We start from the raw sequence: 26,836 nt of genomic DNA, 5'->3' as shown, positions 1-26,836 counted from the left end.
GCATCACTGACTCAATGGTCAGGAGTTTGAGCAAACTCCGGGAGATGGTGAAGAACAGGGAAGCCTGATGCGCTGCAGTCCATGGGGTCACAAGGAGTTGGACATGACTGAGCGACGGAACAACAGCAACATTTCACAGACTGGGGGACTTGACATCATCTATCGTATGCTCCCTTTTTGCCAGTTGATTGTGTGGCCTTGTGAAAGCCATTTCTACTTCCTTTTTAAAATAAGATGTATGGAATTCTTCTCCTTAAAGTATTTTTATGTATTTATTGTTGGCAGTGCTGGGTCGTTGTTCCTGCGCCAGCTTTTCTCTAGTTATGGAGGTGACAGTGAATATCTTGGTTGCAACACGTGGGCCTCTCTTTGCAGTAGCTTCTCTTACTGTGGAGCACGGGCTTAGTCGCTCCGAGGCACGTGGAATCTCTCCGATCAGGGTTCGAACCCGTGTCTCCTGCTTTGGCAGGTTAATTCTTTACCACTGAGCCACCAGGGAAGCCCCAGATGTATAGAATTCTTCACCTTGCCTTGGTGGTTCAGATCCCTTTGGTACTCTGAAGGGCGACTCGCTCTTTTGAAAACCAAATTCGAATTTCTGTTAAATTTCACATGAGCTTGTTCATGCATATTTGCTCAGGATTTCTTGATTATAAAGGATATTTCCAATTCTAATATTAGATGGAAGTTCACCTCTCTGCATTTGAAGGAGAAATCTTTTTTTGTATCAGATTTTTTGTTTGGGGGATGCCAGTGTATACTGTCATTACCAAAATGAAGATGATATTCCGTAGTCACCCAGTAACCAACGTGAACTGGATGCAATCGTTGGTCCAATGTTAAGAACATCTCTGAGGACTACTACTCCGAGGCAGCCTTGTGCTGGGGTTGTGGAAAAGTAAATAAGCCATACTTCAACCCTGTCTCTCTGAGGATTCCTGTTGCAGTAAAAGGACCTGACTTGGTGAATGACTGCTGGGAGATCAGGCAGTGCCATGGTCAAGACCACAGGTTCTGGAGGTAGACACAGGTAGACCAGACTGGCATCTGTGATCTTCACGGGCCAGTCATTTAACCCTCTCTGTGCCTCAGTTTGTTAATCTGTTAAAGAGTATAATAACTCTACCCACCCATAGGGATGGTTGAGGCTTTACACGAGTCCATGCCGGGGACCCACCCTTAGTAGCGTGACACTCTGGACCATATCGTTGTTTTGGAACCACTGTCCTGCATGTTTTAGGATGATTAGCAGCATTCTTGGCCTTTCCTCACTAGGTTCCTTCATGTGTAGCAATCAGAAATGTCTTTAGGTGTTGTCAGCTTTCCTGTGGGGTGAGTGCCTCTCCTCAATCCTTTGTAGTCTTCCCTTACAGGCCTCTTCCCAGATGGCTTAGCAGAAAGGAATCCACCTGTAATACGGGAGATGCAGGTTCGATCCCTGGGTCAGGAAGATCCCCTGGAGAAGGAAATGGCAACCCACTCCAATATTCTTGCCTGGGAGATCCTATGGACAGAGGAGACTGGAAGGCTACAGACCTTGGGGTCACAAAGGGTTGGATGTGACTTAGTGATTAAACAACAACAGCACAGAGTCTTCTGTTAAATTCAGTTTTCTAAATACTTTGGAGAAATTACTAGTGACACTTCCTTTAAAGGAAAAACTCCTTTGAATAAGTCATCATTCCTTCCCTGATGCCCTCTTGATGGGAAGCAAAAACAAAATGCTAACAAAGCCCAGTTAACAAAAGTCTGTCCTGCTGACTGAATTATTGATGTGCCCTCTGAGATGAACCGCATTCACTCAGGTGGGATTAGTACCTACCTGCCTCTTGGAGAACAGTAGGTATTGCCTGGCGCCTGCCCCTGGCTGCTGTGTGTAATGTGATGGTTTCTGCGACCTGCCCATTTGCAGCTCAGCCTCCTCGGCATCCTGAAGACAGGGTTTGTTCTTGTCCTGGCTCAGAACAGACCTCCTAAGTCACGATAGAGCCAGGCTACTTTGCTGAGAGCACTAACCTGTTGGGGGCTGTGGACTGTGACAGGCAGCCAGTGAGCTTAGCTGACACACACAGCGAGGACTTGGGGTGGCTGAGACACAAGCAGTGTTAACCACCAGACACCCCAGAGGTATCAAAGTGTCTGGGGCACCTGGGGCTTGGAGTTGGTGAGGATGCCCGTGAGTGGGTGTGAAGAATAGGTGGAAATAACACTGCTGAGAAAGTGCTTGGAAACTCAGGAGTGAAATAGCAGGTTCTGATGGGTTTTGGTTGTTGAGGGGGAGGGAGTCAGATGTTGGAAGATGCATGAGTAGATTCAGATTCTTTCTTTAATAGCCCTTTCTTTGTTCAAGGATATTATTTGGTTTCTGGGTTTGGATTTTGTGGACCAGTTTAAGGTAAAATTGGAGGACTGATGTGAAGTAACTAGTTTTTAAGATTGTTCAATAAGAATGTTTAAAGGAAAAAAAAGTTACCATGTATTGTCATCAGCATGGCACAAAGGAAAAAAATGTTTGGTCACCAAACAAGTATGAGGAACATGACCATAGAATAAAGAGGAGTTGTTTATGTTGAACAAACACAGGATTATGGAACGCTGCCAGTGGTCCTGATTTTTTCTTCCTCCACCTCGGCCAGGTAAAGATGTCATCATAGACTGCTCCATTTCTTTTACTCCCTGAAGGGGGGACCCGTTTATTAACGAACCGTAGTGTTTTTTATTTGCCAGTCTTGGTGACGACTGGTGGTCGAGCAGAGGCTGTGTGGTGCCCGATGTGTTTCAGCCAGCCTGGGTCAGGGCATTCATCTCTCATTTCCCCTGCCCTTGTCTCTCTGCCCTTGTCTTTTGCCCTTTCTGGAGCTGCCTGGCAAATTGAAGCAAAACACAAGCATCCCTCTGCATCCCAAGATGTCGCAAGTCTCCCTCTGCCTTTTATTTCTCATTGTTCGTATGTACCCTCTGGGACAGGTGTGTTGCCAAGGAGTGAGTTCCCTGATATCCTCCCCACCCAGGTCGGGAGAGGGATGGCTGATTTGAAAGCCTAATGCAGTCAGGAATCAGTGCTTTTAGCCTGTTCACATTCTGAAATGCTTTGGGCACTGAGGCTTAATGGAGAACTTTTACAGTTGAGGGCACCTATGATTAAAAAAAAATCCATTGGAAAAAATACCTGGGAGAATGCCCAGGATGCAGCTGTGTGCTGACCCCTTGAACAAACGTCCAGTAGGAACTACCTCTGTGATCCTAACCAAGGCCCTGACCTGTTTTTTTTTAATCATAATTAATAATATGTAGTGACGTGGAATCTCTAAAGCTAGAAGCAATGGAAGACCCTAATTTCTTGCTTTGGAAAATGAGCATAGAAACAACCTAAACTCAGTTTCTTTCCTTGATTTTTTTTTTTTTTTTTTAAGTTATTTGCACGGCATGTGGGCTCTTAGTTTTCAAACCAGGGATTGAACCCTGGCTCCCTGCATTGTGGGGGATAGAGTCTTAACCACCGGACCCCAGGGAAGCCCCTCTTCTTTTATTTTTATCTTTCTGTTTTTACCAGAGTATTAAAATTTTGACTTTTTTTTCTTTAGTTAAAAAAGCAATCTCTGAATATTTCCCAGTTTAAAGAATACTAACAATAGACAAATACACTTGCCCAGCCCCTCCTAATTCAGACACTTCTGAAAAATAAATATGAGTTTGTGCATACACTGTGCTTTTACATTCGGAAAATACCTAATTTTCATATTACATAAATCATATATGTGTATTGTTAGACAATCTGTGTGTTTCCTCCACTTACTATATCTTGGAAATTGCAGAGGTCATTCTGTAAATAGTGTCCACATCTTTCTTAACTGCCGCATTTTATTCTACAGTATAGATACTCCATGATTTATAGAGCTGTTCAGAGTGGTATGCTACAAATAATGGAGCAGTAGAAGATTGACTTAGTACATGCTTCTTTGTGCACCTGTGTATTTTTATCTGTGATTAAACATACAGAAGATGAGCTGTTATTAGAGAATATTTTTAATTTTTTAATGTATATTATACATTATATTATTATATATTATACATCCAAAATGCTCTGTCTCCTCATGTTATTTCCATCAGTGATGACTGAGAAGACCATGCTCCTTTCTCCATATTCTAGCCAAATGGTGATCAAAGTTTGTTATAAAATATTGAGTCACTGGGGTGTGGTGACTTGAATATTATTGATCTGTAAGAATGAGGTGAGTGTTGTGGTTAGGTCATCACTTGAGCAGCGACCCCCCTGCCCCTTGCCCCCCACTTGAGGAGTGGCTGTGGATCTCCAGCAACACTTTCACACCCCAACAAGTAGATTGTTAATTCACCAAAACCTTGCTTTGTTGAATCTTTCCTAATGAGCTGGCTCTTAATTAAATGGAGCAGTATGTTAAGTTTAAATCACAACGGAAACCAGTCTGAGTTTCTTAAAATGTTTTGGAAGCATACTATTTAATGTGGTTACTTCTAAATTGCGTTTGAGGGCCTTGCCCTAAGAATAAAAATCATACTTTGTGATAATTTTAGAAAGTGTCACAAAGTCTGGCTAGTTTGGATTCTAAGTCTGTCAGAGGAAATAAACACCCGTGGTGAGACCATAGAAAAACAAAGTAGAAGGTAGGTTATTTCCTCAATAAGCCAGTGGATGGCTGGGCTGTTCTTGTTTCCATTTAGGGTTTTACTCTTGCCTGCAGCCTGATGGAGTCAGAGCTATCGTGTTCCCCACTTTGCAGTGAGTCCACCGAGGCAGACAAGAAGCAGCCTGCATGCTGGGGATACAGCCAGCATGTAAAGGGTAAGGGGTAAGCCAGACAAATGCATGTGATGAAAGTCTGCCTAATTCCAATTCCTGACCAGGGATCAACAAATGTGACCCACCACCTGCTTTTGTACAGCCCACCAACTAGGAATGGGCTTTATTTTTTAAATGGTTGCATTTTAAGGGATTAAATAAATGCCTACATTGTCTTGATTTTGCCTCTTGCCCCATAGAGCCTAAGATGTTTAATATTTAGCCCTTTACATGAAAATTTTGCAATTTCTTCTCTTGACTATTAGTCCTTAACTACCTAAGACTGAAAAGAAATACCTTCACTCAAGTGGGGAAGTTGGCTAGGCTAGTGGTTCTCAAATATTAGCATGGGTCAGAAGCACGTGGTGGGTATGGGGTAAGTTCTAACAGATGTCTGGGCCTATCCCTGAGGTCTGCAGTGGGACCACAGAAGTGGGATTCTAATCCTTTCCCAGGGGGTTGTTCTCTGCTGGGCCTGGACCACACTAGGAGCACTAAGCAAGGGGGATGGAGTGGAATTAGGGATATCGGCCGTGGAACTGTGAGATGGTCTCAGCCCGGTTATTTGCAGTTGCAGCCCCTCCAAATTAGGGCCCTAGGCTTGTAGACTGACTAAATGTGCATTCAGCAAAGAAGGCTTCTGTGTTGATGAGGAAGAAATTTAACCTGTGTTGGCAACAGCTGTCTGAAAGTGGAGATTCAGAACTTCAACTTTTTCATTCATTTAATCATAAATATTGTTGAAGATATATTTAAACATCTTTGTTATCTAAGGGATCATTGGTATCAATTAACTGATAATTTGCTATTTGCTAAGCTCTGTACAGAACTTTTATAATAATCTTATGAAGTTAGATGGTCATGTCATCACTTTAAAAGAAAGGAAGGACGTCCCTGGTGATCTACTGGTTAGGACTCTCTGTTTTCACTACTGAAGACATTGGTTCGATCATTGGTCAGGGAACTATGATGTCGCAAACCATGGGGTGCGGCCAAATATAAGATGTAAGAAGGAACTTCTGTCATAGTTGTGTGGCAAGTGGCCACAAATAATTTAGACTCTTGTTTACGATACAGCTCCCTCCCCTGCATTCACCCTCCACCATGGCTACCACATGAGAATCCTGTCTATCTCTTTCAGCTTAGAAAAATGTTGTTCTGGGGGGCGAAAAGGGCCCATTTGGCAAAATGTTGTTAGTATTATCCTTTTCTTAGAAAAAGCTTCTGTGACTACCGTAACTGTCATAATTATTTTTAAAACTTTGAATTATGGAAAACTCTTTACTAAGAGAAAATACACCGTACACTCACAGTTTGCAGATGTGAATATGCTGTCACTGTTTGTATGGTCAGGCCACTCATGATGGCTGTTCTCTTGCTCTGTCCATCCGTGGCCCACCCGGCGTCTGCTTCACCTCTGTCTTACACACCTGATTGACCTTCCTGGGTACCTGCCACAGACCCCAGCTGGTGATTGTTCTCATCAAAGGGGTGGTGAGCTGCACGCTTCCTTACTGGTTTCCCTGGTAACTAATGAGCCCACCTGAAGTCAGTGTCAGTGCCCTTCTATCTGGTAATCCAGCCTCTGCCTCCACCCTCTGGGAGAGAAGACTGCCTCCATATTCCTGCCGCTGTCTTGCACGAGGTGAGGAGTCGCTTAGACATGTAAGCTCCCACATTCATTTAACTCCTTAGGTTGCTGTTGCTGACTCTGGGCTCTCTTCTTTGATCTTGAAGCTGGGCTCGCTAGGGCAGGACTTGTAGGCCTGCAGGGTGCAGCCCAACACAGTTGTTTAAAAGATTTTTCTTTTTTAAGGAGTTAACACTAGAGAATTGTTACATCCCTAAACATCTTTTCTCTTTCCTTTCCTACCCAAAATGATGCCTGGTTTTGTGTATGCGTATTTACGGATAACTAGCCCCTCAGTCATGTCTGCCTCTTTTGCAACCCCGTGGACTGTGGCCCAAGCCAGAATACTGGAGCCTTTCTGTTCTCCAGGGGAACTTCCCAACTCAGGGGTTGAACCCATGTCTTCTTCATTGCAGGCAGATTATGTACTGTCTGAGCCACTAGGGAAGCCCATGCATACTTACATATGTAGCAAAACTAAAAGAAATGCAAGGGAAGTCATATGCTTCAGCATACAACTTTAGAGTTGGTTGTGTGTTGACGATTTATTGAGTAAATACTCTGAGAAATTAGATGAGTCATGTTTTCTGATGTTCTGGGGATTTGAGGTCAGTGTATTTACAATCTTATACCAACTTTAGGAATTCCTGTCTGGCACCACAGATCCCCAGTTTGATGATAATATTTTATTGTTTTGATTTTCTGGTGTCTTGCAAATTCCTAGAATGCATGTCTTTGGTTTTCGGATCTTTAACTTCTTATCAGAATTTTGATAGATCCTTTGAAGCAACAAATATTTTTGACTCTCTGTGGGTACCGGGCATTTTGCCAGGCTGGGGAGGATACTGGAGAGAGTGAGAGAAATGACTAACCCTCCCCCATCTAGCCTATATTCAGGTGTTTACAATTCTCTTCTGTGTTCCTCCAATTTATTGTAGTATGAGTTTTCTAGAAATTAGTAATGAAAGTGTATGAGTCGCTCTTTCCCACCCCATGGACTGTAGCCCCTTCAGACTCCTCTGTCCGTAGAATTCCTGTAGCCCAGGAATACTGGAGTGCGTAGCCGTGCAGCAGTACTTAGAATCATTTCTGTGTGTGGCAGGCAGTGTCCCAGTTTTTGGTTCGTAGAAGGTGGTCACCTTATCTATTATGTGGTAATGAGGCATCTACGCTCTTATTAAATGCCTTGCAAAAGTTATGTGCCCATTTCCCTTTGTTATTAGACATTGTGCTAATTGCATGGGTGATTTAAATGTTAAAAAGGCATTAAAGCATTTGTTGTAATAATTAACAAAGGATTGGTAGGTTACAAATGAATGATAATGCCATATTTTTAAAATACAGCATTATATATCTCTGGAAAGTGGGATATGTTATGAAACATTAATATTCAAATGAGAGATTTGAACTGAATGCTCTCTAAAATCCTTTCCAGTAAGTTCTTTCTGGTGTTTGAAAGTAAGAGCTCCACATGAATGGTGTCACACTTCTGAAAACCTCAAGGAGAGGCCACAGCCTACCTTTTGAACCTTGGATAGTGGTCTAGAGATTGCTGATTCTCTTCTTCCTCAGAAATAGAAACTCTGTTTTTCTCAGTGAACACAAAGCTACATGGAATAAAGACCAGACTTCTGCTATGGTAGTTACATGTGATTTTAATTTTACTTTATTTGAACATAAGTGGAAATAACATGCAGTTTCCAGAAAGTTTCCTTAAAGGGAAGGAGGCAAATCCTTAATATCTTCTTCTTTGCTGTTGGCTGGCATGTGGACATGCTGGCTGGATATTGAGCAGTTTCTTAGGACCTTGAGGTTGGTATTTCAGGCAGAGTCAGGAGATAGAAGCAGTACAGGTGATGCTGTATACACAGTTCCGCAGTATTCTTGCAGAAGGGCCTCTGGCTGAGAAGTTGAAGGGACTGAAGTTCAACCCAGGCTCTGCTTCTCAAGGAGCATACATGGGGAAAGGTTGGGCCTTCTCCTTTACACAAAAAGATCATGTGCTTAAAAATCGATGTACCTACAGGACTACTTTAACCTGGAGGTACCTTTTTTCTAATTTATTCAGAGGTACCACAGGAGCCTTCTTTCTATGGAGCACCGCCTCATCTCCAGACCGCCCTGCATGCCATTAATGGTAGACGGGTAACCCTGTAGCTTGTTTAGCCTCGCTTGGAACGTTGCACGGGCAGAGGAGCCCGTTACAGTCCATAGGTTTGCAAAGAATCCGATACGACTGAGCAGCAGCAGCTTGTTCAGCCACTGTTCTTTTGACATTTTCATTACTGGTGAAAGTGAAAGTTGCTCAGTCGTGTCTGACTCTTTGCGACCCCATGGTCTATACAGTCCATGGAATTCTCCAGGCCAGAATACTGGAGTGGGGAGCTGTTCCCTTCTCCAGCGGATCTTCCCAACCCAGAAATTGAACCGGAGTCTCCTGCACTGCAGGCAGATTCCTTACCAGCTGAGCTACCAAGGAAGCCCATTAGTGGTAGTTGGACCTCAGTCTGGTCAATAGATCACTGTCTTTTCCATTGCAAGGATTTCTTTGATTTTTTGGGGGTCTCTGTTTTGCTGATTTGTGAACAAAAGACACCACCTCTGGGCAATGTATGTTGATTGAAATGTTTTTTTATTTTTTTAATGGGGATATAATTGCTTTACAATGTTGTGTTGGTTTCTGCTGTGCAACCATGTGCATCAGCTAAATGTATACATGCCTCCTCTTCCTCTTGAACCTCCCTCCCACACCTCTGGGTCATCACAGAGCACCAAGCTTAACTCCCCCCATCCACAATTGTACAAATGACCCAATTCCACTCCTTTTTATGGCTGAGTACTATTCCATTGTATTTACATACCACATCTTTATTCATTTGTCAGTGGGCATTTAAGTTGCTGATTGAAGTGCTTTGCAAGGTTATCAGGAGTGCACAGGATAGAGAGGCAGCTGAAATAATCAACACTGGCTGTGGGCTGGGCGCAAAGAAGTTAGGGGAGGTTAGGAACTGAGTGCTGAAGGTTGGCGCCCTCGGGGCTGGGAGTCTGGTCAGAGGCGCAGCTCCTGTTGTCTGGGACAGTGATGTACAGCCTGGCCTTTTCTCCTTCAGGAGCTCGTTCTTGATTCACAGCTGCCATGAGAGCAGGGTGTCCACGTGTCAAGGTGTGCATCCCGTGTCCTGGCTCTTTCCCTCTAGCTCCTGTACTGGGCACATGCTCATCTGGGTCAACTGTATACCTACAGTGAAGGGCATGCACTTTCCCCAAAAAGAATTGAAGTTGCTGCTGAGCTGGGGGATGGATGAGTATCAAAAAGAAATAAAAGGCTAAAAGAAGAGAAAGAAGTAAAAGAAGATAATGACAGTAGTGACCACACCACTATGTGATCTGTAAAGCAATGGAATGTATACCAATTTCCCACCAAAGATCTACTTTTTGGTATTTAATTTCCCACCCTCAGGAAGTGAGTGCTCCGTCTGTTTCTGTTGGCTCGCAGCTGCGTCGGCTGATCCTGTGTGATTGCCTGCTGTGCACAGGGTGCTGTGTCAGATACGAGGGGGATGTGATGATGTAATAGACGGAGAGGGTCCTCCCTGTGGTGATGTAGCCCCGGGCTCCCTCATATGCATCTATGTAATGGCATCACATGGGTGGAGGGAAGCTGTTACATGTAGGATGGACAGACAGCAGGGTCCTTGCATATTCAGTATCCTGTGATAAACCATCATGGAAAAGAATATTTAAAAAGAATGCATGTATGTATGATGGAGTTACTTTGCTGTACATAAGAGATTAACACAACATTGTGACTCTCCCATACTACAATAAAATTAAAAAGCAGAATCACATGGAATGGAGGAAGTGGCTTTGCCGTCTTTGCTCCACGGCCGCCTGCCACTCCCCTTCCCTTTAGAACTCTTTGGGGAGTGCTTTGTTTGCTCTTTTCCCAGAAAAGGGGCTTCGGTCTCAACTCTTACGAATCTAATGTCATCTTGAACCCTGCGGAGGTATGTTTCTGGCCTCTGAAGTGCTATTTCGTGGTAATTTTATGGTTTTTCTTTATGAATAATTTACCCGGAGAGTCCTAATATCTTTGGAAGCCAGTGAATTTTGGTGTTTATCAAGGAAATGTCTCAACCTGAAGAGAGAAATCAATTTCTTATTACAAAGCAAAGCAAAACATATGAGATCATCTACCCTATGGGAAAGCAGTATATTTTGTAAGCTTTATTTATTATTAAGTCAGGACCTCAAATTATTGTCCCTTCTTATAAAGACATTGTATATCCATTAATCTCATTTCTGTCCTCACTGTTTACTCTCTATTTAGGATTATGAAGCATTTTATATTCACAACATTTTAGGGCTGAAAGACCAGCTTGTGCTTAGACCATTTTGTAAAAATATTTGCCTAAACTTTTTACAAAAGTTCCCAAGAATGTTGACTCCATAACCTATTTTGGTGACTTCTTTGTCTCAAGCTCTTCTAGCCTTTGTTGCAAGAGATAAATGATACTCCTGTCCAATTTTTATAAATGTTTCTTGGAATCATGTGTTGTAAGAAGTTTTTCAGGCTTCCCTGGTGGCTCAGAGGTTAAAGTGTTTGCCTCCAATGCGGGAGACCCGGGTTCGATCCCTGGGTTGGGAAGATCCCCTGAAGAAGGAAATGGTAAACCACTCCAATACTCTTGGCTGGAGAATCCCATGGACGGAGAAGCCTGGTAGGCTACAGTCCACCAGGTCGCAGAGAGTCGGACACAACTGAGTGACTTCACCTTCACCTTCTTCAAGAAGTTTTTATGCCTCTTAAACAGTCCAGTGTAGCTGTTTTTCTCTTCCTCCTATTATTCATCTCTGAATGCCCAAAGGAAAGTCAAACAGTAGTAGTAATAATAGTCATGGTTACAACTTACCAAGTGCCTCCTAAGCAATGCATAACCCCGACCATGGCCCAGTGAGATTTAGTCTGTTGTTATTTCCATTTTATAGATGAGAAACTAGGACCCCAGTTCCTTGGACCAAAGGCAAGAAGACCCAGAACTTGAGAGATCTCTGCCTCAAAACTAGTTCTGCTGCTGCTGCTAAGTCGCTTCAGTCATGTCCAACTCTGTGCGACCCCATAGACGGCAGCCCACCAGGCTCCCCCGTCCCTGGGATTCTCCAGGCAAGAACACTGGAGTGGGTTGCCATTTCCTTCTCCAATGCATGAAAGTGAAAAGTGAAAGGGAAGTCGCTCAGTCGTGTCTGACTCTTCACGACCCCATGGACTGCAGCCTACCAGGCTCCTCCATCCATGGGATTTTCCAGGCAAGAGTACTGGAGTGGGGTGTGGTAGATCAAAATCACTCCTGTTTCTCGTGAACAGTAAATTGTTATGTACTTTACTTTTACGCTTGAAGGAGAAACATGGCTGTTATTGTAAGAAGTGGTTTGTAATTTTTTTATAGGTATTAGAATATATTAAGCTCTTGTTTGAATCAAAACACAATTACTAAAAAAGTAAGACTCAGAGAACTGTAGCAGATTTAGAAACTTCTTCATTTTCTTACTGTTTGTGTGTTACATTCAGGGAAGAATTTGTTAATGATGTTACTTATTTTATTAAAAGATTATTTTCATATTCTTAACTGTGCCTCAGTTAAGCCCTCTGCAATGGCGGGGGTAGAAATGAATGGCAAAATGTCATGTAGGTTCTTACTGTGTGCTGGGGAAGGCAGGATTCCACATGTCATATCCACTTTAATGCATTTTCAGTTTTAGTGAGTTAAAATGGTGTGATGTCTTGATACTATCCTTTAGCTTTAAAACCCTGGGCTTTTTAATATTTTTTATGAAGATTGAAAAGGAAAGCAGGGAAGATGGAAATTTTGCCAGTATCTCTGTTGCTCTGAAAGAAATCAGAGAAATTTGATGTGTCCTGAATAGCAGCTTGGGGATGAGATTTGTGCTTAGTAACTTTTCTTTGGCAACTAGAAACCTTCGGAAGACAGAGGGTGATGATGTGGCTCAGAGATTTCTAGGACAGCTTGATGAGCTTGCCTAGGTGAGCTGGATATTCTTTTTTCTTTTCTTTCTCTTAAAAGGCTGCATGGCCCAGCATGTAGGATCTTAGTTCCCCCACTGGGGATTGATCGTGCACCCCCTGCAGTGAAAGTGACCAGTCATAACCACCGGACCCCCAGGGAAGTCCTGAGAGCTGGAGCTTGCAGCAAGGTTTTGATGTCCTTTTGGCCCGGTGCTCTGTCCTCTCATCCTGGTCCATTTGTAATAGAAACATGGAATTCAATACTATTGACTGGGAGCAGTTGTTGAATTGTGATGTGTGCAGTTAATTTGAAGCCTGGGCCTTAAGTTGAATGGAGATAAATAATCAACATTGAATGCTTACCTGTTACAGCTTTATTGGTTTTATAAATTGTCCCTAGCGATCCCTCTTAAGTGGTATAGATACCAGCCATCAACCTGGCTTTACTGAAAATTCTAGAAATCCCTAAGCCTCATTTTAGGCAAAGATCTCTGTTTTAACTCTTGTAAAAGCTTTCACAAACAGCATGGATTCCATATATGTACTGTTACATTGCTTTGCCTGCTGTTCAACCATAAAATCTACCATGGAGAGAGACAAAGGGCAATTGAGTATGACTCGTACACACTTTGGGAAAATAATGTCTTTGTTCACTGGTGTTGTATATGATACTAGTGTTGTATAGGAAAGTGTAATCCACGCAAGACTCTTGAATAAAAGGAAAAGAGTCCCAGAGTTCTCAAGCATTCATCAAGGGGCCTTGACCTTGGAGTTGTGGGGGTGACTGAGGTATGGAGGCCTTTTCCTACGAAAGCTGCTGGGGAGTGGTGTCCTCAAGAGCTCATGTCCTTTATGCTTTGTGGTTGCTATAGGCTTAGATCTCCATGATCAGCTGTGGTGCACCCTGAGGTCAGGGCTTTGGTGGCAGGCTTGGTGTAGTGGTCAAGAAAGGGAACCAGAAAGAGGTGGAATAAATCTCTACAGTGGTCTGTCTTTCTCCATTTTGTTCCCTTACCCTTTTTATCTTCTTCTCATGCCATTTTCTCTTCAGAGTGGTTGTGTGTTCATCAAGTCTTGTTTCTGAACTGAGTCTGTATGTGAGGCTTGGGGAAGGTAGAGCTAACAATTGAGTTTCTCTGATCATCACTTTTTTAGGAAAAAAACTTAATTTATTTATGATCATGCCGGATCTTAGTTGAGGCACACAGGATCTTTAGTTGTGTGATACACAACTAAAGATCCTGTGTATCTAGTTCCCTAACCAGAGATCGAACCAGACCTCCTGCACTGGGAGCATGGAGTCTTAGCCAGTGGACCACCAGGGAAGACCCTCTCTGATCATCACTTTAATGGATCTTTACTGAATGACAGAAAAGTGTTATGGGGGCAGGGAGAGCAGCAAGTTCTTTGCTTTTTTTGCTTCTCTTCTCTATTGTATTCCTTCAAAAACTCCAAGATGTCTGTTGCTTCCTCATTATTGCAGTGCGTCTCCAGTGGGGGTGATTTTGTTACTCATTTGGTGATGTCTGGAGACATTCTGGATTGTTATATCTCGGGGGGAGGGGCTTGCTAAATCTAATGCTTCAAGGCTATCAATGCTGCTTAACATCCCACAACGCCCAGGACAGTCCCCAGTGAAATATTAGCCTACCTCAAATGTCATAAGTGCCCAAATCGAGAAACCCTGCTCTACTGAAGTGTCTCTCTGGCCAGCGTATGGGCCTGAGAGACCATGTGTCTTGCCTGGCACGTTTCACTTGCTGGTTTATGTGTCTGAAGTATGTCAAAATACATCAAGCTGCCTTCCTCACCCAGTTTATCATGTTTGTTTTAATTTGGATTGCCAATCTTTTTCCTACACAAAGCCAAACTAATCATTGCCCCCAAAGAATCACAATTTCTAAATTAGTGGAATCAGAGGTCTTACTCCTTGAGAGTCATGCGAATTATGAATCATCTAGACAAAGATGCTTCAACAATCCACAGTGAACTTCTCCAGCATATTATAGGTTAGTGAGTAAGAGGAGAGATTTTGCATTTCCAATGGTAGTCCAGCTGGAAGCTGTCCTCACTCGGGTTCATCACTTACGTGCCAAGCCGTGACTTTGTTACGTTTCTGGTCTCCCTTGCACCACACCGTTTGTTCCATTGGCCTTCCCTTGGCTCTTAACTTCCTCCAGGAAGCCTTCTTTTCTTCCTCAAGTTTAGAGTCATGGCTCCTCCCATGCACCTACCCTTTTGGTAACATGACTCTTGACTCTTTGGATCATGATGGCCTGTTGTTGACTTTGAGGGCCAGCCTCTGCTATCTAATTCCCTCCTGTCAGACACATAGTAGGGCCTCTGTAAATACTTGTGGAATGACTAAACGGAGGAAAACTGCAAGCTAGCAGTTTGCTTGCTTACAAAAAGAAGTGTAGTAGAAAAAAAATAAGAACTCCGAACCAGAAAACATGTGCTTTGGTGTTGGTTCTCTGATTCTCACTTATCAGACGAGTGGATAAATAAGTGGGTTGAATGAAATGATTCTAAATGGGGAGGCTTTGTGTTTCTCGTGAGCACTCTCTTATGTACAGTGCTGTCACAATGAAAGTTGATCTGCATTATTAAAAAGCAAAAGGGTGTCTGTGTATCTGGAATCACAGCAAGCAGAGTATTGTTTAAACATCAACTCAGATCTTGTCACGCCTCTGAACGACACCCCTCTTCCAAGTGACAGCTCTTACCATGAGCATCAAGCGTCTATGCCGTCCGGTCCCCAGCCCCTCTGTGACTGCCCCTGTCCGACCTTACTGCTCCACCTCACTCTGCTCCAGCCACACTGGCCTCACTCACTGATCTTCACATGCCCCAAGCACCCTCCTACCTCAGTGTTTTGTCATTGCTTTTCCTTTTGCCTGGAATGATCTTTGCCACTGAGACCTGCGTGGCTTCTTCTGGACTACCTGTGGGTCTTCGTTTGGGTGTCCCATGTTGGGATTGAAGGCAAAAGGAGAAGGCGGCAGAGGATGACATGGTTGGATAGCGTCACTGATTCAAGGGACATGAACTTGGGTGAACTCTGGGAGATGGTAAAGGACAGGGAGGCCTGGTGTGCTGCAGTCCATGGCATCAGTCGCAGAGTCAGACACGACACAGCCACTAAACAACAGCAACCTATGTTTGGAAGGCCTTCTCTGGCCACTCCATCTCAAATTACAGCCACTCCCCAGTTGTCTTATTTCCTCTCTCTGATGTGCTTTTATCCTCCTGAGCTTCTTTTGGCATTCTATCTATTTAACTTATTTCTACCTCTTCCTCTGTCCCCTCCACCTCCAACCTCCTTAGAGTACAAGTGCCATGATTCCATTCATTTTTATTGAATGGCAGCAGGCAAATGTAAAAGTTTACGTATTACAGTGAACTCAACACATGATCACAATCTGAATATACCCGTATAACTAGCCGCCAGTGACTCGGTGTTAAAGAACCTGCCTGCCAATACGGGAGACATGGGTTTGATTCCTTGGTTGAGAAGCTGCCCTGGAGAAGGAAATGGCAGCCCACTCCAGTATTCTTGTCTGGGAAATCCCATGGATAGAGGAGCCTGGCGGGCTACAGTCTACAGGGTTCTGAAAGAATTGGACACGACTTAGCCACTAAGCAAGAGCAGCAGCACAGAAAGCCCCATTCCTTCCTCTTTCTAGTCACTTCTCTCCATTTTAAGGGCTACTACCATCCTGAATCCCTGCTAGGGGCTTTTTACTGCTGTATCCATAGCACATGGTGGGCACAAAGTCAACACTAGTTGAGTTTATTAAAAACACTGGGAGAGAAACCTGTACGTCTAGATTTCTAATGCTGGTCTCTAATTGTAGATTAATCTCAGTCATTGGAAAATGCAATTAGAGGCTTTTGAAGTATCTATTTGCCAGACACTGGCTACTATAACTTAGCCTATTAGATGTGTCACTTGTTTCTGCTGTGTTGGCCTTGATTATTTAAGTATTTTACCTGGAATCTCTGTAAGTTCACTCTTCCTGCTCGTAGTTTTAATTTACTGTCTATTCTGTTTGCTAGGCACTTAATCAGACATTTCTCTGGTGATTGTCTTACAGGATTATTTAACTTCTTCTGGCCTTTCAACTACATTGTAAATTCAGCCAAGCGTAATAAATTTGTACCAAAACTTGCCCTCTGGTCTTGATTCTTTCCTAGCTGAAATTATTGCACATTTCTGTTCCTGGTTACTGGCCACTATCCGGGACTCTGGGAGTGTGGGTTTCTCTTCCAGTTGGATGCCTGCGTTAGGATTGCAGCTACTGTAGGTAGTGTCAGATTTGATTATACTGGTAACCATTTGAGATGTGATAGTGAGTTTAAGGATGCAGTGGCTTCTGAGAATTTTGGTTAGCACTTCCTCTAAATGTATATGTGCCTGCAAACTCAAGAATCAGAACGACATTAATGAGTGAAGTTATTGGGCCTTTATCCTGGCAAATAGCAGAGAAATGTCCAGAGTTCCTCATACAAAGCAACATATCAGCTGGCTGTGGGGCTTGACTGTCCATAGGATGGAATATCACGCAGTCATTGAAGATCAGAAAGAAAAGCAATATATTTTAGGACCAATTTTGTGTTCTCTTTTTCTAAAACCATGTCCTGTGTACTTGATTCTCTTAATACTCACAGCACACACACTCCCGCCCCCAGCCCATAGGGCTGTCCTGTAAGCAAGACCCAAGTATCACTTAGAATGCTCTCAGCTAAAAGTCAGGAGAGACTCAACCCTGAGCAGTGAAATGTGTTACCATTCATACTAGATATCCAGAGGTGGTAGATTTCCAGGTAAATCAGTGGCCAGCCACTGTTCATTGTGAATGCTAATGGTTTTCATCTTTCTGCTCTGCCATCTGTTTTTTCCCCAGAGATGTTCTTTTCGAGGTGGCAAAATGGAGCTATACAAAGTCTGCCATCCAAACCCGCAGATAGTGATAGAACTGTTAGGACCATGTTACCCAGAGTTGAGATTTAAGGCAGCCTCTTTGAAGCTCACAGCTGAGTGGTGGAGGATGGATTCAGGCCAGTGAACATGGATTCTGACCTGGAGGAGGAAGAAGGGTGAGGAGGGTGGGGGACACATGGCCTTCATCCCACTTGCTGGGGTGAGAATTGGACATTTGGAGCATTTTTTTTTTGAGTGAACTCAAAAAGTGAAGAGTGAACAACTTCAGAGTGAACCTGTTAGTGTGATCGTGTGATTGGGGAATTAATAATAGTAAATTCTTTAATATCTATTTTGGTTAAAATTTAAAACTTAGATGTCTTAAAAAAAGATTTAGTTTGCTATCTGGCACACAGATACTTAGTATATTAAGTGTGTAAAGGTGCTAGCCTGCAGATAGTAGCATTGTTTTAATTTAAATGATTTGGGGGATAGAAATGGGAATTTAAAGATTTGGGCAGAGGGTTCATGGTTGGGCAAATTTGGATAAGAGTTGGTTTTGTAACATGTCCCTGTATTAAAACTATTCAGTATTCAATCTAGGCCAGATATTTAGACCTTTGCTTGTTTTCCTTCCTTCTTTGTTTTCAAGAAGTGTCTCTGTGGTAGAAATTTATATAATGCATCCTTTCATTGTTACATTGTTCAAAGGCCTGTTAATGTGTCACCCTCATATTTTATTTCCAGTATTCTGTCAGATGATCAACAGAAAATTCAAAGTAACGGTGGCTTCTCTACTTTTTTCCTATTACAGCATCATTGATTTTCACGGTTGGATTATCTGTGAGAATGTGTTTCCATGAAGTTGCTAAATATCTGTTCTCTTCCTCGTCCTAACTCCTTGATATTACTGTTGTAAATAGGATACGTTTACATTTTGGGAAGAACAAGAAAAATGAAAACTCTCATGGTCTCATTGGTCCCCAACATACATTTTGCCTGATATGATTTCCTTACTTCCATGTGGAGTTATCAAAATGGGTTGGTTAAAAAGCAAAAAGTGTGGCCATCGTTAGATAATCTGTCAAAAGTGTTCACACGCTAAACACAAAAGCATTCAGTTTTGAAATAACTGTAGATTTATAGAACAGTGTAAAAACAGTACAGGGAGGTTATGTGTATTCCTCACCAGGTTTCGTCCATTGGTTCAATCGTACATGATTATAGTTACAGTATCAAAAAGAGGAATTTGACATTGGTACAAGGTGTGTATATAGTTCTCTGTATTTTATCAGTGCAGACTGCTGTAAGTACTACTGGAATAAGAATCAGAATGATTTCATCATCACAAAGATCTTCATTCTATCCCTTTATAGTCACACAGTTGTCCTCCCCCACCATCCCCAGTCCACTAATCTGTTTTATGTCTGGAAGGCAGCTATGCTCACCACTATACACCAACGTCTGTGTTTGCACTTCGGCATGGTTTTGTCATTTTGAGAATGTTACACATCTGGAATCGTATAGAAAGGACCTTTTGAAGTTGGCTATTGTCACTCAGCATAATGTCCCTGATCACCATCCAGGTTGTTGTGTGCATTGATTTTTGAGCAGTATTCCTTCATGTGGATATACCCAAATTTGTATAGGCATTCACCTTTTACAGAAGATTTTTTTTTTTTTTGCCTAATTCCTGGTGGCTTCTGCACAAAGTTAATTATTAATAGTTATGTACAGATGTTTGTGGACATTAGTTTTCACTTTTCTGGCCTAAACACACAAGTACAAATGGTAAATATATGTATTTATATTTTAACAAAACTGAGAAACTGTTTTCCAACAATACCTGGACCATCCCATATCCCCACCTGCTGTGCGTGAGAGATCGGTGGTCCCTGCATCCCCACCAGCTCTCAGAGTTGTCACTGGTTTTCATTTTAGCTTTTCCAGTAGGTATGGAGTGATAGCTCATCATGGCTGTAATTTGCATTTCCCTTATGGCTAATGGCATTGACTATCCTTTCATGCGCTCATTTGCTATCCTCTGGTGAAATATCTCTGTGTCCCTTGCTCACTTTCTAATTGGATTTTTTTTTTTTTTCTTTCTATTGAGTCTTGAGCATCTGTATACATATTCCAGATACTAGTCCCTTCCTTGTTGTATGTGGTTTGCAAATATTTTTTCTCTGTCTGTTACCTGTCCCCTCATCCTTTCCACAAGCCCCTTAGTAGAGCAGATGCTCTTAATTAATATTGAGGAAGTTTAACTTACTCATTTCTTTGAATCCTACTTTTGGTATCATATCCAAGAACTCTTCACTAAGCCCCAGGTCCAGAAGGTCATCTCTTATTCTACCCCCTAAAAAGTTTTATATTTTTATATCTAATGTTAAAATTTATGATCTGCTTTGAGTTAATATTTGTACAAAGTATGAGGTTTAGGTCCATGTGATGCTTCATTTTGTTCCACTTTCTCCTCCCTTTTCTTCCTTCCCTTCCTCCTCCTCCTCCCTTCTCTTCCTCCTCCTCAATTCTTCCACCTCCTATTTTCCTTTATCATATGCACATCTAGTTTATTTAATGTTATATTTTGAAAAAGACTGTGCCTCCTATATTGAATTACTTTTGCTCCTTTGTCAAAAATCATTGACTGCACGGTGCCGGTCTCTCTATGGGTTCTGTTCTCTTTTCTGTTCCATTGATCTATGCGTCTCTCTGTCTACTAATACCACAGTATTGATTACTATGGCTGTATAACCAGTCTTAAACTTGAGTGGACAGATTTCTCACACTGTTCTCCCCTCTGATGATTATATTCTCTTTTGAAGACTTGATTCTCTGTCCTCCACCTTTTGTTGTTGTTGCCTGGATTGATCACTGATCAGCGCACATGACTTCAGTGTGTTGGTCCCCCCCCAACCTCCTGGGAAGTCCTGACTTTAACGTGGCATATTTTATCCTGAGGGTTACTTCCAGTGGATTAGTGATGTCTGCTTACAGTCTGGGATATTTTGTTCTCTTTCTGGAATCCAGTTGTGCCGTGAAATGCGAGCACTGCCTGCCTTGTGTTTAGGATGGGCACATGGAAGAGGCAATGCTGGGTGTTTGCCTTCTTGGTATCAAATAAGGTACTGTTGAATCTTAGCTGGAGAAGAGCCAGAAGTTTATGACTGTGGCTGAGGTGGGTGGTGGAGGGCAGGCCTTGCCCACACATTTAATCTAACCTAAATATTTCCAGTGAATCATCATCCTCTATGACCTTGTCACATAAATCTGAGAGGAGCTGTAGTTCTTATCTTCAAACTGCAGCCAAGTTTCATTACTGTGGCTTATGTGTAGTGGCTTTGTCTTCTGGGCATCTGGTTATCCTTCTGTCTGCTGTTTAAAATCCCTTTCAGGTGAAAGGATCTCTTGATTTATGACTTGATTTTTTTATCCCCACCCCCACCATGGGTAGAGATGTACATGGATTAATGGTTAAAAACCATTCATTGTTAGACTGTAGCAAGAAAAGTTGGATGAATAATTTTAAGGGAATGTGCTACCTGATCTCACTTGTATTAAGGGTTTTTGTATTGAAACTATACAACCGTTAAGTAGAAAGTACCATCATATTGCTAAACATGATTGTAAGTGGACAGTTTTCTACTTGGGATGAATAAGATGTTGGTAAGACCATTTTATAATCTATTAAAGGCTAGTGGTTGAATTCTGTTGTCTTTAAATTAGGATTGTTCATATTTTTTTGCATGGCTAGAAATCTTCTCTATTAGACTGTCTTATTTTCCCTGAGATTCTGATGTATTAAGGTGTTCCACATACTAAGATTGAGGTGTAGAATTTAATTTTAATTTTCTGTGGCATGTTTCTATTTACAGTAGTTTGGAAATAGAAGAGAGGAAAGAGGCGCTTGGAGTCCTAGCTACTCAGAAAAGTGGTTTAAGGCATTGCAGTATCAAATTACGATGTTAATTTAAAAAGTTAAAACCATGACTCTTACTCAAGCAGAATTAACGCATATAAAATTCAAATAATTAATGAGATAGTAATATGGCCAAGCTGGTTGGAAGGGCATTTGGAAGCAGTTTTTGTAGCTCACAGTGAAAATGTGATTGCTAGCTTTGATTCAATAGTAGTCAGTCTCCTACAGAGTTATAAAACCATAACCTGTTTCTCTTTCTTGAAACTGGTTCCCCATCTACAGGTTAATCTGTAACTTCACTGAGCCTGGTCTTTAATTGTAGTGAATAGCAAGTCAAACAATGATACCTTCCTGTAGAAATTAAATAATTTTGAGATGACTTTGTTAAATACAACTCCAGTGACATTGAAAGGACATGCTGCATTCTCTTTACCTTATTTCCACGTTTGGGATAATGTTTTCTCATCAGCTCTTTGTGAGGTATTGTCACACCATGGAGATGGACAATGCCTGAGTTTTATTTACTTTACACTAGTGTGGATGGCTAGTCCAAAGGTGAAGCCATTTACAAGATTGTAATTGAACTATTTGTGATATTTTCATTACTTTCCCCCTTTTCTGTTGACTTATGGTACTTTCAGTCTTATCCCTATCCTCACTTCCTCCTTTCGCTCTGTTAGAAAGCATTCATGTTTTTCATATTGACTTAGCTTATTCTTACTCTTAGAAGAATGGGTGACTGGAGAAGATTGAAGTAGAGAACCCTGAACAGTTCACTTACTGTGCGGTCCTGGACTTGGGCATGACTTTGCCATGTCCTTTTCACCTGTGTTACCTTGAGCACATCAGTTAACCTCTGAACCTCCGTTTTGGTCATCTAAAATGGGTTGAACAGTGGTGCTTGCTTTTAGGGATATTGTGAGAATTGAAAGGTGAAAGGATAAAAATGGTGCTTAGCACATTAGTATGTGTTTGATTAAGATGATTGCTAAGTTAGCTGTATACAGACATATATATATATTTTGGGGGTATCTTGTTGTTTTATACACTAGATGTTCCCTAAAGGGTTTGCAAACTCACTCGCTCACACAGTAACTTACTGAAAATAAGACACAGGAGCAGGAACAATTGGCCTCCCAACTGAGGGAAGATTAGTGATTGTTGGGGATGCTGGTGGAGAGTCCTGAAACTGTATCTTGGGCCAACTATTGTCATATGGTTCTGTATGACTCGATGTTAACATTTTTAAAGAGAGAAGTAGAGCTTGGATTGTCACATGTCCTTTTCCTTTTGTAAATATTGGAACTGATCGGAACACATGAAACATTGAACATTGTGTTCTGTATGTAGTAGGCTGTCGGTTTGCCGAGTTTGCCTTTAGTTACTTTAGATTATTCCAGGAGAAAGGTAAAGTTGTTCACAGTAGACCATGTCAGAATTTAAAGTGATCACAGCATTTTCCTCGGAGAAGGCGATGGCACCCCACTCCAGTACTCTTGCCTGGAAAATCCCATGGATGGAGGAGCCTAGTAGGCTGCAGTCCATGGGGTCACGAAGAGTCAGACACGACTGAGTGACTTCCCTTTCAATTTTCACTTTCCACTTTCATGCATCGGAGAAGGAAATGACAACCCACTCCAGTGTTCTTGCCTGGAGAGTCCCAGGGACGGGGGAGCCTGGTGGGCTGCCGTCTATGGGGTCGCACGGAGTCGGACACAACTGAAGTGACTTAGCAGCAGCAGCAGCATTTTTTTTTTTTTATGAGACAGTTGCGTTTGGGTGGAGTCACATGGCCCATTAGTGGTGGTACTTGTAATTTTAATGAAAATAGGCTATATTTGTCCATATTCTTCCACTTTGGGGGTTATAAGGTTTAACACATACTCATTTTTGAAAGATTCGCCACACATTAAAAAAAAAGGCATTGATTATTGAAACAGGGGTGGGAAATAAACCAACATTGTAACATAACCAACATTGGTTATGGCTATGTTTATTTTCTTGTTTATGGTTTTTAATGTACTCTCTTGTCTGTTTAATGTACTCTGCTCATTAATGTACTTTGCCTAATGTGCTTCTACGACAAATATTTATTGCTTTTATAATCAGCAAAAGCAATAAATGCTATTAAAAAAAGAATATATCATGGGAATGCCTTGACGTGTGATAATATGATTATTGATCAGTTTCATAGCCCCAAGATTGTTGTTGCTAGAAAAGTAATGGCTCATTATTTCATTTGCTCCCAGAAAATGATGGTGCATCTTATTGTACAATTTAGGTATGCTTAGATAGGTCTTCCTAGGCCTGTGGTGATTTTGTTGATGGAATGGGTTTGTGGTTACCGTGGGGCATGGAAGTTGCTGGACCTGCTCCTGGGCAGCTGGCCTGCAGGGGAGACCGTCTGTTTTGGCAGAGCCAAGGGCTGTCCTACTGGGCTGCAGCCCACCAACTGTTGCAGCCACATGCCTCAGCTGTTGTGCTTTTTTACACACTGTTATTAGCCGTGCAGACCTTTATGGTTCAAACCAGGCCACATCTGTTGTCAGTCCCATGACCTTCAAAACCCAAAGCGGAAAGAAATGCAGAACACACTTTTTATCTGAAGGCTTTCTGCAGACATGTCAGTTAACAGGGCTTAGTTAAAAATATTTTTCTAAACTTATTTTGTAAAAGATTTTCATTTTCTTTGCCCTCCTTTAGCAGTGGCTAAATTAATGATGATTTGAGCAAATTGGTGCTCCTTAGAGTGTTGTCTGTTGATCTCCTACATTTGATCCCACAGGGAGTTGGTTAAAAAATGTATTCTGGAGCCTCACTGTAGACCAAGAGAATTGTGATCTTAGGGGTATATTCCTTCACCAAAACTTTAAACCAGAGATTTGGACTTTTGGCTTCTCTGGTGGCTCAGATGGTAAAGAATCTGCCTGTAATGCAGGAGACCCAGATTTGATCCCTTGGTTGCAAAGATCTCCTGTAGAAGGGAATGGCTACCCACTCCAGTATTCTTGCCTGGAGAATTCCATGGATAAGAGGAGGCTGGTGGGCTACAATCCATAGGGTCACAAAGAGTAAGATACAACTGAGTGACTGACAGTTTTCACTTTGGGCTTTTAGGATTGTGTGACCCCAGGCACCTCCTATTGTATCGCGGTAGGCATGAAGTTAGAAAGCCAGCACTGAGATATAGGCAACTGGGCACCTTCAGGAATACTGAGACTTCTTAGAAAGTTTGCTTTTGGAGGTAAGATTTTGGGAATGATCCTAAAGGCATGTGTTGTGGTGTGCTTAGATGCTCAGTCATGTCCGACTCTTGGTGACCCCATGGACTGTAACCCGCCAGACTCCTCTGTCCATTCTCCAGGCAGGAATACTGGAGCGGGTTCCCATGCCCTCCAGGGGATCTTCCCAACCCAGGCATTGAACCCAGGTCTCCCTCATTGCGGGCGAATTCTTTACCAACTGGGCTACCAGGCAAGTGCTGACGGTCCTTGCAGAAAGAGCAACTGCATTCCCAGGGTGAACATAGTGATTCGTTAGTTATGTTTTCCAGAAATAGTCATGTCTGAATTGAAATTGTTCTCTTCTCTGCATATGCTCTGTGTCCTCTCAACTTAGTTCTTCTGAAAAACAGAATGGTCCAAATGCCAAATTCTATGATGTGTTTTTTTTTTCCTGTATTCTTCAGTGCCAAGGCATCAGACCTCCAGGCATATTCATGAGCCCTACATTTGCAAAGCTAGAGCAGTGCAGAAACCAGGGGACCAGATCCCTCTATAAAAATACATCCTCCACAACGCCCCATTGGGTTAGCTTCTTACCCAATAGAAGAGGGGGAAAAGAAGCAGTTGAGTTCCTCTAATTTGTGGGACTGGGGTCGGTAGAGAGAAGGAAAAGGGAGGGTTTCACTGAATGAGTCCAGGTCACCTTTTGTCTTCGGGGCAGGAGTGTTAGGAGGAAGTAAGCAACATATTTCCAGCAGTTTAGGTAGAGATTCATTTTATACAGTATATTCAAAATATCATTGTGAAATGTATCCCAAACAAAATACTAATGAGATGATAATTTTTTTCTTACTAAGCATTTGAAATCCTTTTGTGTGTTTTATAGCACAGCAGAGTTCAGGGTTTCCCCCAGGTGACTCCTGTATTTGACAGTATAGTTGGAAGGGGTTCTTCTCATCCCCAGTTCTCAGTTCAGATGTGAACATATGCCTTTGTGGAACATCCTATTTTTTTGTTGTGGTGAGAATGAGTTGTTTTCTCAGCAGTTAGCTGGTGTTAGGATAATGCCTTCCTGTGTAGGCTGTAGTGTTAGAATTCTCTTTGCAAGCTCTTGTAATAATTTTCAGGAATTATCACTTTTATCATAGTATTTTTAGTTGCAACTAGAGAGTTCTATAGGAGATTCTTTCAGTGTGAAATCTCTTAAAGGACAATAGAAAATACACTGTTTCTTCTCGGGGACATAGGTTGGGGCAACCTCAGTATCTTGAGGGGTCCTTGGAAAAGAATGTGTAATATGAGAATGGACCTGGTTCAGAGGTCACTGTAGCTTCCAAACATGTTATGTGTTAATGTTTAGGTCTCTAATTTTTTTAAAAAAAGAACTAAATATGCACCATCTATTTCCCTGTTACAGACCCGCAGACTTTATAGGGAGGTCTCAGTGGAGCTTCATTTTTCCTCTTCTGTCTCTTTAAAGTGTCTAGGTTTGAATTCCTTTCTCTGTCCTGTGCAGTGTAATGTGACTTTGACAAGGTTCTTAACAATTTTGTGCCTTGGGAACTAGAAAGCTGGGAGGATTTACCCCTCAGAGTTCTGGTGAAGATTAAATGAGATCATCCAGCTGAAGAATGCGGTGCCTCCCAGTACATAGTTAAGTGCTAAAGAAATATTAGCTATCTCAGCATCTTTATTAATTATTTTTGTTAATTTTAGAGACTTAAAGAAATACAGGAGGAATTATAGGAATGATTTTTTTTTTGATGTTTACATAGAGGTTAAAAAAATACTTCTTTCTGAAACATATTAACGACCTTTTTTTTTTTTTTTTCTTTCTTTCTTCCACAGTATCTTTAGCTCCACTCCCCCATTCCACTACTGTTTTGTCCTGGATTTAGCATCGTTCTGCTCTGGGTAAAATTATTTTAATATGAACTCTCTGGTTATAACATCTTCTCTCATACTGAGTGAAGGGAAAAGTCCTTAATGCATTTCACAAACTCCTTTCTCGGAAACATTGGTTCCTGAATAAAATCTGAGAGATCATATATGATTTCTACATTGCCTAAAATATGCAGCCTTTTTGGTTCTATTGTGGGAAATATGAGAAAAATGGTTTGCCAACTGTAGGGTGGTGCAAAAGAAAAACCTGAAGTTTTCTGCCAGCTTCTAGCCCCACCCATTTTTCTCACATTTTCACTTAATACTCACTCACTGATTATGCAGAAGTGATATTTAAGAGTGAATGTGTTTAATAAACCTCTGCAAGCAATATTTAAAGGAGTGTTTATT

At 41.9% G+C, this 26,836-nt stretch overlaps 1 protein-coding gene and 1 long non-coding RNA gene across 16 annotated transcripts in view; one reads left to right on the top strand and one right to left on the bottom strand.

Moving 5' to 3' along the window:
• PTPRG (protein tyrosine phosphatase receptor type G) overlaps positions 1-26,836 on the top strand; it is a 777,241-nt gene that overhangs the window by 161,458 nt on the left and 588,947 nt on the right. For 3 of the 15 annotated variants that reach the window (XM_086367085.1, XM_086367084.1, XM_086367079.1), the window contains exon 1: positions 6,320-6,464. The exons of 3 other annotated variants lie outside the window; for them this stretch is intronic. In XM_086367085.1, coding sequence (XP_086223211.1) covers positions 6,353-6,464 — 112 coding nt within the window. In that variant the 5' untranslated portion in view covers positions 6,320-6,352. Of the gene's footprint in view, positions 1-6,317; positions 6,485-24,442; positions 24,565-26,392; positions 26,459-26,836 lie in introns of those variants that run through there. 9 more of the 15 variants (XM_086367089.1, XM_086367092.1, XM_086367086.1 and 6 more) reach the window with 7 other exon arrangements.
• On the bottom strand, positions 745-6,247 carry LOC147348317 (uncharacterized). The gene is made up of 2 exons (XR_015151445.1): positions 6,131-6,247; positions 745-1,409 (listed from the first exon to the last, which is right to left on the bottom strand). It is a non-coding gene; the product is annotated as an uncharacterized LOC147348317 (long non-coding RNA).

This window comes from Bos grunniens, chromosome 22 (assembly GCF_055505025.1).
Source record: "Bos grunniens cultivar Pamir isolate PY7600 chromosome 22, Bosgru_T2T1.0, whole genome shotgun sequence".
Lineage (NCBI taxonomy): Eukaryota > Metazoa > Chordata > Mammalia > Artiodactyla > Bovidae > Bos > Bos grunniens.
The sequence above is the reverse complement of the archived record's forward strand: the minus strand, read 5'-3'. Positions and strand labels throughout refer to the sequence as shown.